At 42.6% G+C, this 14,738-nt stretch overlaps 1 protein-coding gene and 1 long non-coding RNA gene across 6 annotated transcripts in view; one reads left to right on the top strand and one right to left on the bottom strand.

The window, feature by feature from the left end:
* PTPRM (protein tyrosine phosphatase receptor type M) overlaps positions 1 to 14,738 on the top strand; it is a 995,903-nt gene that overhangs the window by 717,164 nt on the left and 264,001 nt on the right. For 3 of the 5 annotated variants that reach the window (XM_077270222.1, XM_077270224.1, XM_077270227.1), the window contains exon 14: positions 9,195 to 9,269. The exons of the other annotated variants lie outside the window; for them this stretch is intronic. In XM_077270222.1, coding sequence (XP_077126337.1) covers positions 9,195 to 9,269 — 75 coding nt within the window. The remainder of the gene's footprint in view (positions 1 to 9,194; positions 9,270 to 14,738) is intronic. 5 annotated transcript variants of the gene reach the window in all.
* LOC143782609 (uncharacterized) overlaps positions 1 to 14,738 on the bottom strand; it is a 35,658-nt gene that overhangs the window by 7,413 nt on the left and 13,507 nt on the right. The gene's annotated exons all lie outside the window — the stretch shown is intronic.

Raw genomic sequence — 14,738 nt, 5'->3', positions numbered from 1 at the left:
GCGAGGTGATACGTTTCCTGGTTTTACATAAAATGCATGATTTGGTTGTTTTAGGGCTGCCATGGTTACAGACCCATAATCCAGTCCTGGACTGGAAGGCTATGTCAGTCTCAAGTTGGGGCTGTCGTGGTATTCATGGGGATTCCCTGCCTGTGTCTATTGCTTCTTCTACGCCTTCGGAAGTTCCGGAGTATTTGTCTGATTATCAGGATGTCTTCAGTGAGTCTGAGTCCAGTGCACTGCCTCCTCATAGGGACTGTGACTGTGCTATAGATTTGATCCCAGGCAGTAAGTTTCCTAAGGGAAGACTGTTTAATCTGTCGGTACCTGAACATACCGCTATGCGTTCATATATCAAGGAGTCTCTGGAGAAAGGACATATTCGTCCGTCTTCTTCCCCCCTTGGTGCGGGATTCTTTTTTGTGGCAAAAAAGGACGGATCTTTGAGACCTTGTATTGATTATCGGCTTTTAAATAAGATCACTGTCAAATTTCAGTATCCTTTACCGCTGTTGTCTGACTTGTTTGCCCGGATTAAAGGTGCCAAGTGGTTCACCAAGATAGACCTTCGTGGTGCGTACAACCTTGTGCGCATTAAGCAAGGTGATGAATGGAAAACCGCATTCAATACGCCCGAAGGTCATTTTGAGTACTTGGTGATGCCTTTTGGGCTCTCCAATGCGCCTTCAGTTTTTCAGTCCTTTATGCATGACATTTTCCGGAAGTATCTGGATAAATTTTTGATTGTTTATCTGGATGATATTTTGGTTTTTTCTGATGATTGGGATTCGCATGTGGAGCAGGTCAGGTTGGTCTTTAAAATTTTGCGTGAAAATTCTTTGTTTGTCAAGGGCTCAAAGTGTCTCTTTGGTGTACAGAAGGTTCCCTTTTTGGGGTTCATTTTTTCCCCTTCTGCTGTGGAGATGGACCCAGTCAAGGTCCGAGCTATTCTTGATTGGACTCAGCCCTCGTCGGTTAAGAGTCTTCAGAAGTTCTTGGGTTTCGCTAACTTCTACCGTCGTTTTATCGCTAATTTTTCTAGCATTGTGAAACCGTTGACGGATATGACCAAGAAGGGCTCCGATGTAGCTAACTGGGCTCCTGCTGCCGTGGAGGCTTTCCAGGAGTTGAAGCGCCGGTTTACTTCGGCGCCTGTTTTGTGCCAGCCCGATGTCTCACTTCCCTTTCAGGTTGAGGTGGATGCTTCAGAGATTGGAGCAGGGGCCGTTTTGTCGCAGAGAGGCCCTGGTTGCTCTGTTATGAAACCTTGTGCCTTTTTCTCCAGGAAGTTTTCGCCTGCCGAGCGAAATTATGATGTGGGCAATCGGGAGTTGTTGGCCATGAAATGGGCATTTGAGGAGTGGCGTCATTGGCTCGAGGGTGCTAAGCATCGTGTGGTGGTCTTGACTGATCACAAAAATCTGATGTATCTCGAGTCTGCTAAACGCCTTAATCCGAGACAGGCCCGCTGGTCATTGTTTTTCTCCCGCTTTGATTTTGTTGTCTCGTATTTACCAGGTTCAAAGAATGTGAAGGCCGATGCTCTTTCTAGGAGCTTTGTGCCTGATGCTCCTGGAGTCGCTGATCCTGTTGGTATTCTTAAAGATGGAGTTATCTTGTCAGCTATTTCTCCGGATCTGCGACGTGTGTTGCAGAGATTTCAGGCTGATAGGCCTGAGTCTTGTCCACCTGACAGACTGTTTGTCCCGGATAAATGGACCAGCAGAGTCATTTCCGAGGTTCATTCCTCGGTGTTGGCAGGTCACCCGGGAATTTTTGGCACCAGAGATCTGGTGGCCAGGTCCTTTTGGTGGCCTTCCTTGTCAAGGGATGTGCGGTCATTTGTGCAGTCCTGTGGGACTTGTGCTCGAGCTAAGCCTTGCTGTTCTCGTGCCAGCGGTTTGCTCTTGCCCTTGCCTGTCCCGAAGAGACCTTGGACACATATCTCCATGGATTTCATTTCTGATCTTCCGCTATCTCAGGGCATGTCCGTTATCTGGGTGATATGTGATCGCTTCTCCAAGATGGTCCATTTGGTTCCTTTGCCTAAGCTGCCTTCCTCTTCCGATCTGGTTCCTGTGTTTTTCCAGAACGTGGTTCGTTTGCACGGCATCCCTGAGAATATTGTGTCAGACAGAGGATCCCAGTTCGTTTCTAGGTTCTGGCGATCCTTTTGTAGTAGGATGGGCATTGATTTGTCGTTTTCGTCTGCTTTCCATCCTCAGACTAATGGACAGACGGAGCGAACTAATCAGACTTTGGAGGCTTATTTGAGGTGTTTTGTCTCTGCTGATCAGGACGATTGGGTGACATTCTTGCCGTTGGCTGAGTTTGCCCTTAATAATCGGGCTAGTTCCGCCACCTTGGTTTCGCCTTTTTTCTGCAACTCTGGTTTCCATCCTCGCTTTTCTTCGGGTCATGTGGAGCCTTCTGACTGTCCTGGGGTGGATTCTGTGGTAGATAGGTTGCAGCGGATCTGGAATCATGTGGTGGACAACTTGAAGTTGTCACAGGAGAGGGCTCAGCGCTTTGCCAACCGCCGCCGCGGTGTGGGTCCCCGACTACGCGTTGGGGATTTGGTATGGCTTTCTTCCCGCTTTGTTCCTATGAAGGTCTCCTCTCCCAAATTTAAACCTCGTTTTATTGGGCCTTACAAGATATTGGAAATCCTTAATCCTGTATCTTTTCGTCTGGATCTTCCTGTGTCGTTTGCTATTCACAATGTATTTCATAGGTCCTTGTTGCGGCGGTACATTGTGCCTGTAGTTCCTTCTGCTGAGCCTCCTGCTCCGGTGTTGGTTGAGGGCGAGTTGGAGTACGTGGTGGAGAAGATCTTGGATTCTCGCCTCTCCAGGCGGAGGCTTCAGTACCTGGTCAAGTGGAAGGGCTATGGTCAGGAGGATAATTCCTGGGTGGTCGCCTCTGATGTTCATGCGGCCGATTTAGTTCGTGCCTTTCATGCCGCTCATCCTGATCGCCCTGGTGGTCGTGGTGAGGGTTCGGTGACCCCTCACTAAGGGGGGGGTACTGTTGTGAATTTGCTTTTTGCTCCCTCTAGTGGTTACTAGTTTTTTGACTCTGGTTTTTCTGTCATTCCTTTTATCCGCACCTGGGTCGTTAGTTAGGGGTGTTGCTATATAAGCTCCCTAGACCTTCAGTTCAATGCCTGGCAACGTAGTTATCAGAGCTAGTCTGCTGTGCTCTTGTCTACTGATCCTGGTTCCAGTTATATCAGCTAAGTCTGCCTTTTGCTTTTTGCTATTTGTTTTGGTTTTGTATTTTTGTCCAGCTTGTTCCTAATCTATATCCTGACCTTTGCTGGAAGCTCTAGGGGGCTGGTGTTCTCCCCCCGGACCGTTAGACGGTTCGGGGGTTCTTGAATTTCCAGTGTGGATTTTGATAGGGTTTTTGTTGACCATATAAGTTACCTTTCTTTATTCTGCTATCAGTAAGCGGGCCTCTCTGTGCTAAACCTGGTTCATTTCTGTGTTTGTCATTTCCTCTTACCTCACCGTTATTATTTGTGGGGGGCTTCTATCCAGCTTTGGGGTCCCCTTCTCTGGAGGCAAGAAAGGTCTTTGTTTTCCTCTACTAGGGGTAGCTAGATTCTCCGGCTGGAGCGTGTCATCTAGAATCAACGTAGGAATGATCCCCGGCTACTTCTAGTGTTGGCGTTAGGAGTAGATATATGGTCAACCCAGTTACCACTGCCCTATGAGCTGGATTTTTGTATTCTGCAGACTTCCACGTACCTCTGAGACCCTCGCCATTGGGGTCATAACAGTGGTCTGTGGTCCCCACCTGCAGAACCTCTCCTTTATTGAGTGGGTCTTGATAATTGCCAATAATTTCCATCTGTTTTCTATTCCATTTGCACAACAGCATGTGAAATTGATTGTCAAACAGTGTTGCTTCCTAAGTGGACAGTTTGATTTCACAGAAGTTTGATGTACTTGGAGTTATATTCTGTTGTTTAAGTGTTCCCTTTATTTTTTGAGCAGTGTATAAAACCATGCTTTTTCACCATTTCGGCAAATAAAAAGTGTAATAAAACGCGAACAAAAAGACAAATGTAAATTCAAATGGCAACTATTAAAACGTCAACTTGTCCTGCAAAAAAACAAGGTGCAGTACAGCTTCATCAGCTGAAAAATAAAAAAGTTATTTTAAGTACCGTACATACTCGAGTATAAGCTGACCCGAGTATAGACCGAGGCACCTAATTTTGGCACAGAAAACTGGGTAAGCTTATTGACTCGAGTATAAGCCGGGTATGCATTGTCCCCTCATGCCTGTCCTGCTATGCGTGGCTTCCCCCCCCCGTCCTGTCCTGGTATGCATAACTTTCCCCGTCCTGTCCTGGTATGCATGGCTCAGCCCGTCCTGTCCTGGTATGCATGACTCACCCTCGTCCTATCCTGGTATGCATGGCTCAGCCCATCCTGTCCTGGTATGCATGGCTCACCCCCGTCCTGTCCTGGTATGCATGGCTCCCCCCGTCCCATCTTTGTATGCATGGCTACCCCGGTCCCGTCGTATGCATGGCTCACCCCCCGTCCCATCATTGTATGCGTGGCTCTTCCCTTCTCCCAGTATGCATGCTACCTATTCCAGAAAAAAAACATCATACTCACCCTCCTCCTCCACACTGTCACAGCATCTCGTTGATCCCGGCACCTGCAGCTCTTCCTGTGATGAGCGATGACATGGCACCGCTCATTAAGGTAATGAATATGCGCTCCACACCTATAGGAGTGGTGATGCGTGCATATTCATTACCTTAATGAGCGGTGCCACCTGATCGCTCAGCACAGGAAGAGCTGCAGGCACCGGGACCATCGAGATGCTGCAACGGTGCGGAGGAGAGGGTGAGTATGATGTCTTATGGAAGCCAGCGGCTGCAGCTGCATCTGCCACTGCGCTATAAGAGAAATTAATATTCATGTCTCTTTAGCAGCTGCACAGTTACAGCCACAGCCGCTGGCTCCTGCCGCTGCTCCACCGCTCCCCCTCCCCATCGGCTTTCTGGAAAATGACTCATGTATAAGCCGAGTGGGGCGTTTTCAGCACAGAAAATGTGCTGAAAAGCACGGCTTATACACGGGTATATACGGTAATTATTTTTCTGTAAAATAGTTTTTACTGTGTAAAAGCTCCAAAACATAAAAAAAGATATACCGGTAATTGTAATCGTACTGACCTGAAGAATAAAGCTGCCTTGTCAATTTTACCATTCGCGGAATGACATAAAAAAAGCCAAAAAACAATTGAATTGCTTTTTTTTGTTCATTCTGATTGCCAAAAATCAGAACAGAAAGCAATTAAAAAATGTTATGTGACTGAAAACAGTACCAATAAACATGTCAACTCATTTCTCAAAAAAACAAGCCGTCACATGACTGTCGGATGAAATATGGAAATGTTATAGCTCTCAAGATATGGCAATGCTAATTTTTGCAATAAAAAGCTTCTTTTAGTGTGTGACAGCAGCCTACCATAAAAACACAATATAAATCTGGTATCACTGCAATTACACCGCATGACTGCATGACTCCTCGCACCCAAAAGAAATCCAGCGAATTCTGCGCTCCCAAATCCAAATGCCACTCTTCCATCTGTGGTGTCAATATGTTCACTGCATCCCTAGATGAATTTTTGGTGTAGAGTAGCTTGTAAAATGGGGGGTTTCTTCTGTTCTGGCACCTCAGAGGCTCTGCCAATGTGACATGGCATCCTCAAACCATTCCAGCAAAATCTGAAGTCCAATATGATGCTTCTTCCCTTCTGAACTTTGTACGGTGCCTCAAAAGAAGTTTTCGACCGCTTATGGGATATCGTACTCAGAAGAAATTGTGCAGCACATTTTGGGATCCAATTTCTCCTGCTATCCTTTTGAAAATGAAAAAATTTGGGACTAAAACAACAGGTTTTCATTTTCGCAGAGCAACATTGTAAAATTCTGTGACGCACCTAGGTGTTCAAGGTGCAAATCACAAGTCTAGATAAATTTATTGATGGGTCTAGTTTACAAAATGGGGCCACTTGTGGTGTTTTTCCACTGTTTAGATACACCAGGAGCTCTCCAAATACGAAATGACACCTGCACACAATTCCATCAAAGTCTGCTTTCCAAAACGTCACTCCTTTCTGAGCCATGCCGTGCGCCCAAATAGTAGTTTTTCTCCACATATGGGGTATCGGCGTTCTCAGGAAAAATTGCAAAACAAATTGTATGGTTCTATTTCTCCTTTTACATAATGAAAATGCAAAATTTTGGGCTAAAAAACATTTTTGTGGAAAAATGTTATTTTTTTTTTTTTACAACTCAATGTTATAAACTTCTGTGAAGCACTTTGGGGTTCAAGGTGCTCACCACACATCTGGATAAGTTCCCTGAGGGGTCTACTTTCCAAAATGATGTCACGTGTGAGGAGTTTCCACCGTTTAGGCACATCTGTGGCTCTCCAAACCCTACATGGCATCCGCTAATTATTTCAGCAAATTTTGTATTCAAAAAAGTAAAATGATTCTCCTTCTCTTCCAAGCCTTGCTGTGCGGCCAAACAGTATTTTTCTTCATATTGTGTATCAGTGTACTTAGAAGAAATTGCATAACAAATTGTATATGTCAATTTCTCCAGTTACTCTTATGAAAATGCAAAATTTGGGGCTAAAAAACAATTTTGTGGGAAAAATATTATTTTTTATTTTCACGGCTCAATGTTATAAACTTCTGAGAAGCACCTGGGGGTTCAAGGTGCTCATTACACATCTATATAAGTTTTCTAAGGGGTCTAGTTTCCAAAATGATGTCACTTGTGGGGGGTTTCCATTGTTGAGGCACACCAGGAGCTCTCCAAATTTGACATGGCATCCCCTAATTATTCCAGCAAATTTTGTATTCATAAGTCAAGTGGCTCTCCTTCTCTTCCGAGCCCTGCCATGTGCCCATACAGTTTTTTCCCCACATATGGGGTATCAGCATACTAATGAGAAATTGATCAACGAATTTAGGGGTCCTTTTTTTCCTGTTATCCTTGCTAAAATTAAAAAAAATGTGTCTAAAATAAGTTAAATGTTCATTTTTTCTTCCACATTAAAAAAAATTCCTGTGAAGCACCTAAATGGTTAATGAACTTCTCAAGTGTGGTTTTGAGCAGTGCAGTGTTTAGAACGGTGTCACTTTTGGGTATATTCTGTCATATAGACCCCTCAAAGTCACTTCAAGTCACTTCAAATGTTATGTGTTCCCTAAAAAAAGTTTTGTAAATTTTGTTGAAAAATTAGAAAACACTGGTCAAATTTTAACAGTTATAACTTATTTATTAACTATGTTGTGTGACTTAACTCTCTGATTTAAAGTTTTCCAAATTTTCTCCAAATTTCCATTATTTTCACAAATAAACGCAAATCATGTCGAAGAAATTTTGCCACTATCATAAAGTACAATATGTCACGAAAAAACAGTCTCAGAATCAGTGGAATCCCTTGAAACTTTGCAGAGTTATTACCACATATAATGACACTGGTCAGAATTGTAAAATTTAGTCCGGCCATGAAGGTGCAAACAGCCTTGGGGGGTAAAGGGGTTAAGGAGGTAGTTCATGTAATTGAACAAATGACAGGCTGTATATTATATAGAAATCTTTGCTTCTATAGAGAACACATATAACAACTAGTATACTGCACCTGACGCTTCGGCAAGTGATTTTCTTGACTCTCTAGATACATCTTCTTTTGTCACCTCCATTATTTTATTTGGTCCACTCACTATACATAAATATATCCATGTAAAAAATATACAATCCATCGAACATTGTACATTGTCACACTTAACCTAATGCCTAAATTGATGTGAACCACTGTTTCCCAAACCCTGTCCTCACGGGCCAACCACAGGTCATGTTTTCAGGTTTTCCATAGTGTTGCACAAGTGAGAGAATTTCTGATTTGATAATACTTCCATCATTACCGGTGCAATACTAAGGAAATCCTGAAAACATGACATGTTGGGGGCCTTGAGGACTGGAGTTTGGGAAACGCCGATTTAGACCATGTTTACAATACGAAAAATTGCTTAACGTCTAGCTTTCTAAATCTGAAACTTTTCTGCATGCTATAGAGGAGCTTTTAATGCAACTGTTTTGTATCGATCATAAATAAGTGTATAATGAAGGCTGTGGTGATAATTAGGGATGAGTGAATGTCCTCAGATAAGACGTTATCCGACCATTCTCGTGTGCTAACCCAGTGACTTTGTCGTGCTCGATTAATATGTTCGAGTCCCGACACCTGCATGTCTCATGGCTATTCAACAGCCGCAACACATACAGGGATTGCCTAACAAACAGGTAATCCCTGCATGTGTCTAACAGCCGCGAGACATGCAGCCGCGGGGACTCAAACATATTTTTCAAGCACGATGAAGTCACTCGATTAGCACACGAGCATGCTGAGATAACGCCTTATTCAAGCACATTCACTTATCACTAGTGATAATGTATTTAAATTAATATTGATGAAGCAATATTATATAATTTAATCCACTAGAAGGAATTGCATGAAAAATATATCACAGTGTAACTCCTACATTCCCCTAGTTTCTGCCACCATTCTCCTAACTGGAGTACCTGCACATGGAGGAGGCAGACGTCTTGTAGAATAGTCCTATACTTACTCTCATTGTTTTGCTGTATTTGCTGATACAAAGTAATTGCTCCTACACAACATGTAGAACCACAAAGCAGCAAACATTAAAAGCAATATAAATCCAAAGAACATGCACAAAAGAAGAAACTAGTGCACCAGAATAGAGCATAGTGCAGTAGTGTGCAGCTCCTCATACAATTCGTACCCGGCCCATCAGCTGCTATGTGCTTGTGCCTCACAAACATAACATTGTTATAACAGCCAGGGTAGAAATAATGGGAGACACAGTCAATGTCAGAGCCTACAGTGAATTGCATGTCTTCATTGTTCACAATTTGTAACCAGAGATTTACTGAATCATTTCCACAGTGAACCCTTTTCTTTTCCTCTCCTCCATGCTGTTTTCTACTCTCAGCTAGAAAATGTGGTGTTTTGGTAGTATGATGTTGCAGAGTTGGTGAAACAGTATTCTTGTCGGCCTTGCTTCAGTCTGGCTTTTCTTCTCCTCCTCATGCATGCTGACCCGGAATTCTTCCTTTGCCTTAGCTGCGATAATCGTGACTCAGCTTACAACACCATACATTCGCATCGCCCCTGCTGCAGGCGACGACCAACTAACAGGTCAGACATTCAAGTACACACAACTCATCGATTCATGTCTTCTGCCTTTTGTCATCACCATTGTCATTGCCATGATCATTCTGCAATCTTCCGCTCATTTCTTTTCGTGTGATTGTTAATTTCATTTTTTCTCTCCGTTTTTTGCTCTGCACTTGTTCTTGTAGTATTACCAATTCATTCCATTTATGTGCCATAAATCAATGTTGCTCACTGCATGCAATTATTATGTGTGTATTGTGTGAGATGTTCTTTTTTTTTAAAGCTTCTCGTGATCTGTTATTTTATAGCTTTGTACATATATGGTGAAAAATATAATTACCAGAAATATCACCATTGTGCTCAGAAAAAAGGTATCATAAATCAGTGTTTCCCATGCAGAGTTTCCCCGATGCAAGGGTTCTTGAAAATTCGCTCACAGATTTCCCAAGTGACAGCAGTAGAAACACCAGTTACTTTTACAGAAGGGATGGTCAGCACATGTAGGCCAGAATATACTATACCCTTGGACAAGAATTACAACATAGTTTACATGCACCAAACAAGTAGAAATAGGATTAGGGGGTTCTAAGGATGTGAGAAATATTGGTAATAAGGTTAGGAAGGCATTAAAAGGGAATCTGTTGACAATATTTTTCTATGTAATTTGACAGCAGCATGAGTTATCGATAGAGACCCTGATTCCAGTGATGTGTCACTTAGTTTACTGGGTGCAGCAGTTATGATAGTTAACATTTTCTCTGCTGCAGATCTAGTAGATCCCAGTTGTTGAGCTGTGTATAACTCCCACACTACAGCTTTCTGTACATTGTATAGTGACAGAGAGCTGCTAATCAGTGCTGAGAGCGGGGTTAGACTAGGGGGCATGAGGAAGCTTGTCCTGTAGTGATCATCTCCTGCTGATAGAACACTGATTGTATTGAAATCGCAGAACATAGCACAGTAAGTGACACATCACTGTAATTAAGGGTCTGTGTCCATGCAATATGTTTTCACTGCTCATTGAAGGGAATCAATCACCAGGTTTTTGCTGAATGTACTGAGACACTAATTCCAGCAATGTTTCACTTAGTTTAATGGGTGCAGCAGTTGTGATAAAATCACAGTTTTCTGGGCTGCAGATCTATCAGTTCTCTGAATGTTGAGCTCTGTATAACGTTGTCCACACCTCTGATTGGCAGAGTTCTGTTTACACTGTCCAGTGGCAGAGAAAGAACAGTTGACTAGGCGGCACGAGACATCTAGTCCTGTAGTGATCATCTTCTGTTGATAAAACACTGATTGTATTGAAATCGCAGAGCATAGCCCAGTAAGTGACACATCCCTGTAATCAGGGTCTGTGTTCATACATTATGGTGCTCTCAGATTACATTGCAAAAACCTTGTGACTGTTTCCCTTTCATTGGATCAGATTTTGTAGAAATAAGAGATTAAGAGTTACTAACCCATCAATTTATTGCTCTGTAAATAATCTCAGAGGGATATTATTTGCACAAATTGCCATTGTTTCCATTTAGAATTCATTTAGTTTCTGAACAAGGAGAATGTAAAGTATAAAGACATGATCTTATATTTCACTGCAAATTCTCGTGACAGATGGGTATAGTACAGAAACAGGTATCCAAAATGGATTCAGAAAAAAATGTGTTTACTTCACCGATCTCGGATTCGCCCTCTTAGTAAACCATTGACATGCACATCTTTCAGTAGAAATCATTGATTTGTGTGTCAGGCCTATTTAGAAAAGGCAATATTCAGCAAAGGGGAGTATAAGAATGCTCGTTCCCGATTGTCGGCCTTCTGAAATATGCCAGCAGTCTTTTAGTAAACAAGCAAAACACTTAGTTGCTCAGTAATCAGATTTCAGTAATCAGATTATTCTGGTATAAAAATTATCATTATTAGTAGCACATCATCCTGGGTAAACAGGGAATATGCTGCTGACAGCATGAGGCTGCATGGGGACAACTCAATTGTATTATTTTGTTGACCTGGGAAAACAGACCAATAAACGATCACTTGTATGTAGTCCATGTGACACTAGCCACTACTCACGGACTACCTGTATGGCAGAGTAGTCAAGAGTTCCAAGGTCAAAAGCCAGGAAAGTATGTCAAAAACAAAGGGATACGACAAATGTAAAGTCAGGGGCAAAGTCCAGGGTCTCGTAAGTAAGGTCAGAATGTGTCAAAGGCAAAAGGGATATACAAATGGGTACTCAAAAGACAAATCCAAGGTCAGGCAACAAAAGAACAGAATACAGGGCACACAGTGGAGTAAACACTCCACTGAGCTGAAGCTACAATTGGTAATGACCTAATATTGCCAGCTAGTTAAGTAGCCTGGCAATTACCTGGAAAGGAAAACACCTAGAGGAAACCCAAACACTACACTGACAAACATTTCCCTGCTATCCATGAACTAGCTGAGCTGTAACGCACAGTACTGACATCCTGACACTCCTCTGCTATCCATAGGGCGGCTGAGCAGTCACTCACAGCATCCCTAGGACATGTGACTGTCCATTAGTGGTCATAAATTTGCCAAAAGTGTTCCTCCTAAATGTATGTAGATGTTTAGCAAGATGTTGAGACTGCTGGTCTATAATATAAGCTCCAGGTATTTATATGGTTGGAGTAAGTGATAGAAACTAAAATATAAATTAGTACAATTGAAAATAATATCTTAGTATATAATAGTTAATGTAGAAAAATATTCCAAGTATTATGTATAGAATGTATAACTCTGTGTCTATGCTCAGAGATATGTAGGCATGCAGACTTGTAACAATATCTGGTGGCTAGCCTAGTCATTCTGCAAAATAACACTGGTACATGTGAATCTCTCTTTTTCCATGAAAGCCACCACCTATATGATTTTTTTTTATCAATTAAGGTAAAAATGTTATACTTTTATGGACAATATATTATGGTACCCTAAGTGGTTATATATGTCCTTTCCACATGTATTAATGCTTGATGGAAATGAATGGCTTTAGTGTTTGAATTCTGAAAATAGGTTTCACAAGAAAAAAAATGTATGACTCTCCATAAATACACTGCTCAAAAAAAAAGGGAACACTTAAACAGCAGAATATAACTCCAAGTACATCAAACTTCTTTGAAATCAAACTGTCCACTTAGGAAGCAACACTGTTTGACAATCAATTTCACATGCTGTTGTGCAAATGGAATAGACAACAGATGGAAATTATTGGCAATTATCAAGACACCCTTAATAAAGGAGTGGATCTGCAGGTGGGGACCACAGACCACATCTCAGTATCAATTCTTTCTGGCTGAGGTTTTGGTCACTTTTGAACGTTGTTTGTGCTTTCACACTCGTGGTAGCATGAGACAGACTGTACAACCCACACAAGTAGCTCAGGTAATGCAGCTCATCCAGGATGGCACATCAATGCGAGCTGTGGCAAGGTTTGCTGTGTCTGTTAGCGTAGTGTCCAGAGGCTGGAGTCACTACCAGGAGACAGGCCAGTACACCAGAAGACGTGAAGGGGGCTGTAGGAGGACAACAACCTAGCAGCAGGACCACTACCTCAGCCTTTGTGCAAGGAGGAACAGGAGGAGCACTGCCAGAGCCCTGTAAAATGACCTCCAGCAGGCCACAAATGTGCATGTGTCTGCGCAAACGGTTAGAAACCGACTCCATGAGGATGGTCTGAGTGCCCGACGTCCACAGAAGGGGGTTGTGCTCACAGCCCAACACCGTGCAGGACGCTTGGCATTTGCCACAGAACACCAGGATTGCCAAATTCACCACTGGCGCCCTGAGCTCTTCACAGATGAAAGCAGGTTCACACTGAGCACATGTGACAGACATGACAGAGTCTGGAGACGCAGTGGAGAGTGATCTGCTGTCTGCAACATCCTTCAGCATGAACGGTTTGGCAGTGGGTCAGTATGGTGTGGGGTGGCATTTCTTTGGAGGGCCGCACAGCCCTTCATGTGCTCGCCAGAGGTAGCCTGACTACCATTAGGTACCGAGATGAGATCCTCAGACCCCTTATGAGACCATATGCTGGTTCGGTTGGCCCTTGGTTCCTCCTAATGCAGGACAATGCCAGACCTCATGTGGCTGGAGTGTGTCAGCAGTTCCTGCAAGGCATTGAAGCTATGGACTGGCCTGCCCATTCCCCAGACCTGAATCCGATTGAACACACCTGGGACATCATGTCTCCCACCATCCACCAACGTGACGTTGCGATACAGACTGTCCAGGAGTTGGCCGATGCTTTAGTCCAGGTCTGGGAGGAGATCCCTCAGGATACCATCTGCCGCCTCATCAGGAGCATGCCCAGATGTTGTAGGGAGGTTATACAGGCACGTGGAGGCCCCACACACTGCTGAGCATCATTTCCTTGTCTTGAGGTATTTCCACTGAAGTTGGATAAGCCTGTAACTCCATTTTCCACTTTTGATTTTGAGCATCATTCCAACTCCAGTCCTCCATTGGATAATAGGATGTGGGATTTTAGTGTTCCCTTTATTTTTTTTGGCATTCTATATTTTGGGTAAACACTTTAACAAAATGATTACCCCATTCCAAGTACAGTATAAATTAGTCACTTAATGCCTAAGTGTCACCAGTAACAGAATTGTAAATTAATATATGGTTACTATTAGTGATGAGCGAGTATACTCGTTGCTCGGGTTTATAGTTTTCATCGCCTCAGTTACATGATTTACGGCTTCCAAATAAGCTGAATACATGTGGGATTTCCCTAACAGGCAGGCATTTCTCACATGTATTCAGCGTATCTGGAAGCCGTAAATCATGCAACTGAGGTGATGAAAACTATATCTCCGAGCAATAACAAATACTCGGAGGTCACCCGAGCGTGCTCGGGAAAACCCGATCAACGAGTACACTCGCTCATCACTACTTACTATGTATTAGTCTTTTTGGAATGATACATAAAATACTTTTAAAAGAAGATCCTCAAACATTATGTAGCATATAGCAAGATTAGATAGATAGATATTAGATAGATAGATAGATAGATAGATAGATAGATAATAGATAGATCTATAGATAGATAGATAGATAGATAGAGAAATGGGATAGATAGATGATAGATAGAGAGAGAGATATGGGATAGATAGAGAGATAGATAGATAGATGAATATATTGATAGACAGAAAGATGGATAATAGCTATGTAAGGGACAGCTACATGGACAGTATACACACATATAACCTAATTGCTCCGTTATACATATGTGCTTTATTATGTGAACACACGCTGACAATTAAAAGAGCATAACCCCAAAAAATTATGGATGCAAATTGCATTAACCTTTTTGCGGAATCATTAGCATTACCATTCCTTATAATTGTCCCAATTTATCAATCTGATGGCCATTGTTAGTGAGATCCACATTTGAGTTCCAATAAAGATAATTATACATTTTAAAGACAAATTGTTCCTTTTTTGTCACGTTTTCACTGCATT

The sequence above is a fragment of the Ranitomeya variabilis genome, chromosome 6 (assembly GCF_051348905.1).
Source record: "Ranitomeya variabilis isolate aRanVar5 chromosome 6, aRanVar5.hap1, whole genome shotgun sequence".
Lineage (NCBI taxonomy): Eukaryota > Metazoa > Chordata > Amphibia > Anura > Dendrobatidae > Ranitomeya > Ranitomeya variabilis.
Note: the sequence above shows the minus strand (reverse complement) of the source record. Positions and strands in the feature narration are given on the sequence as shown.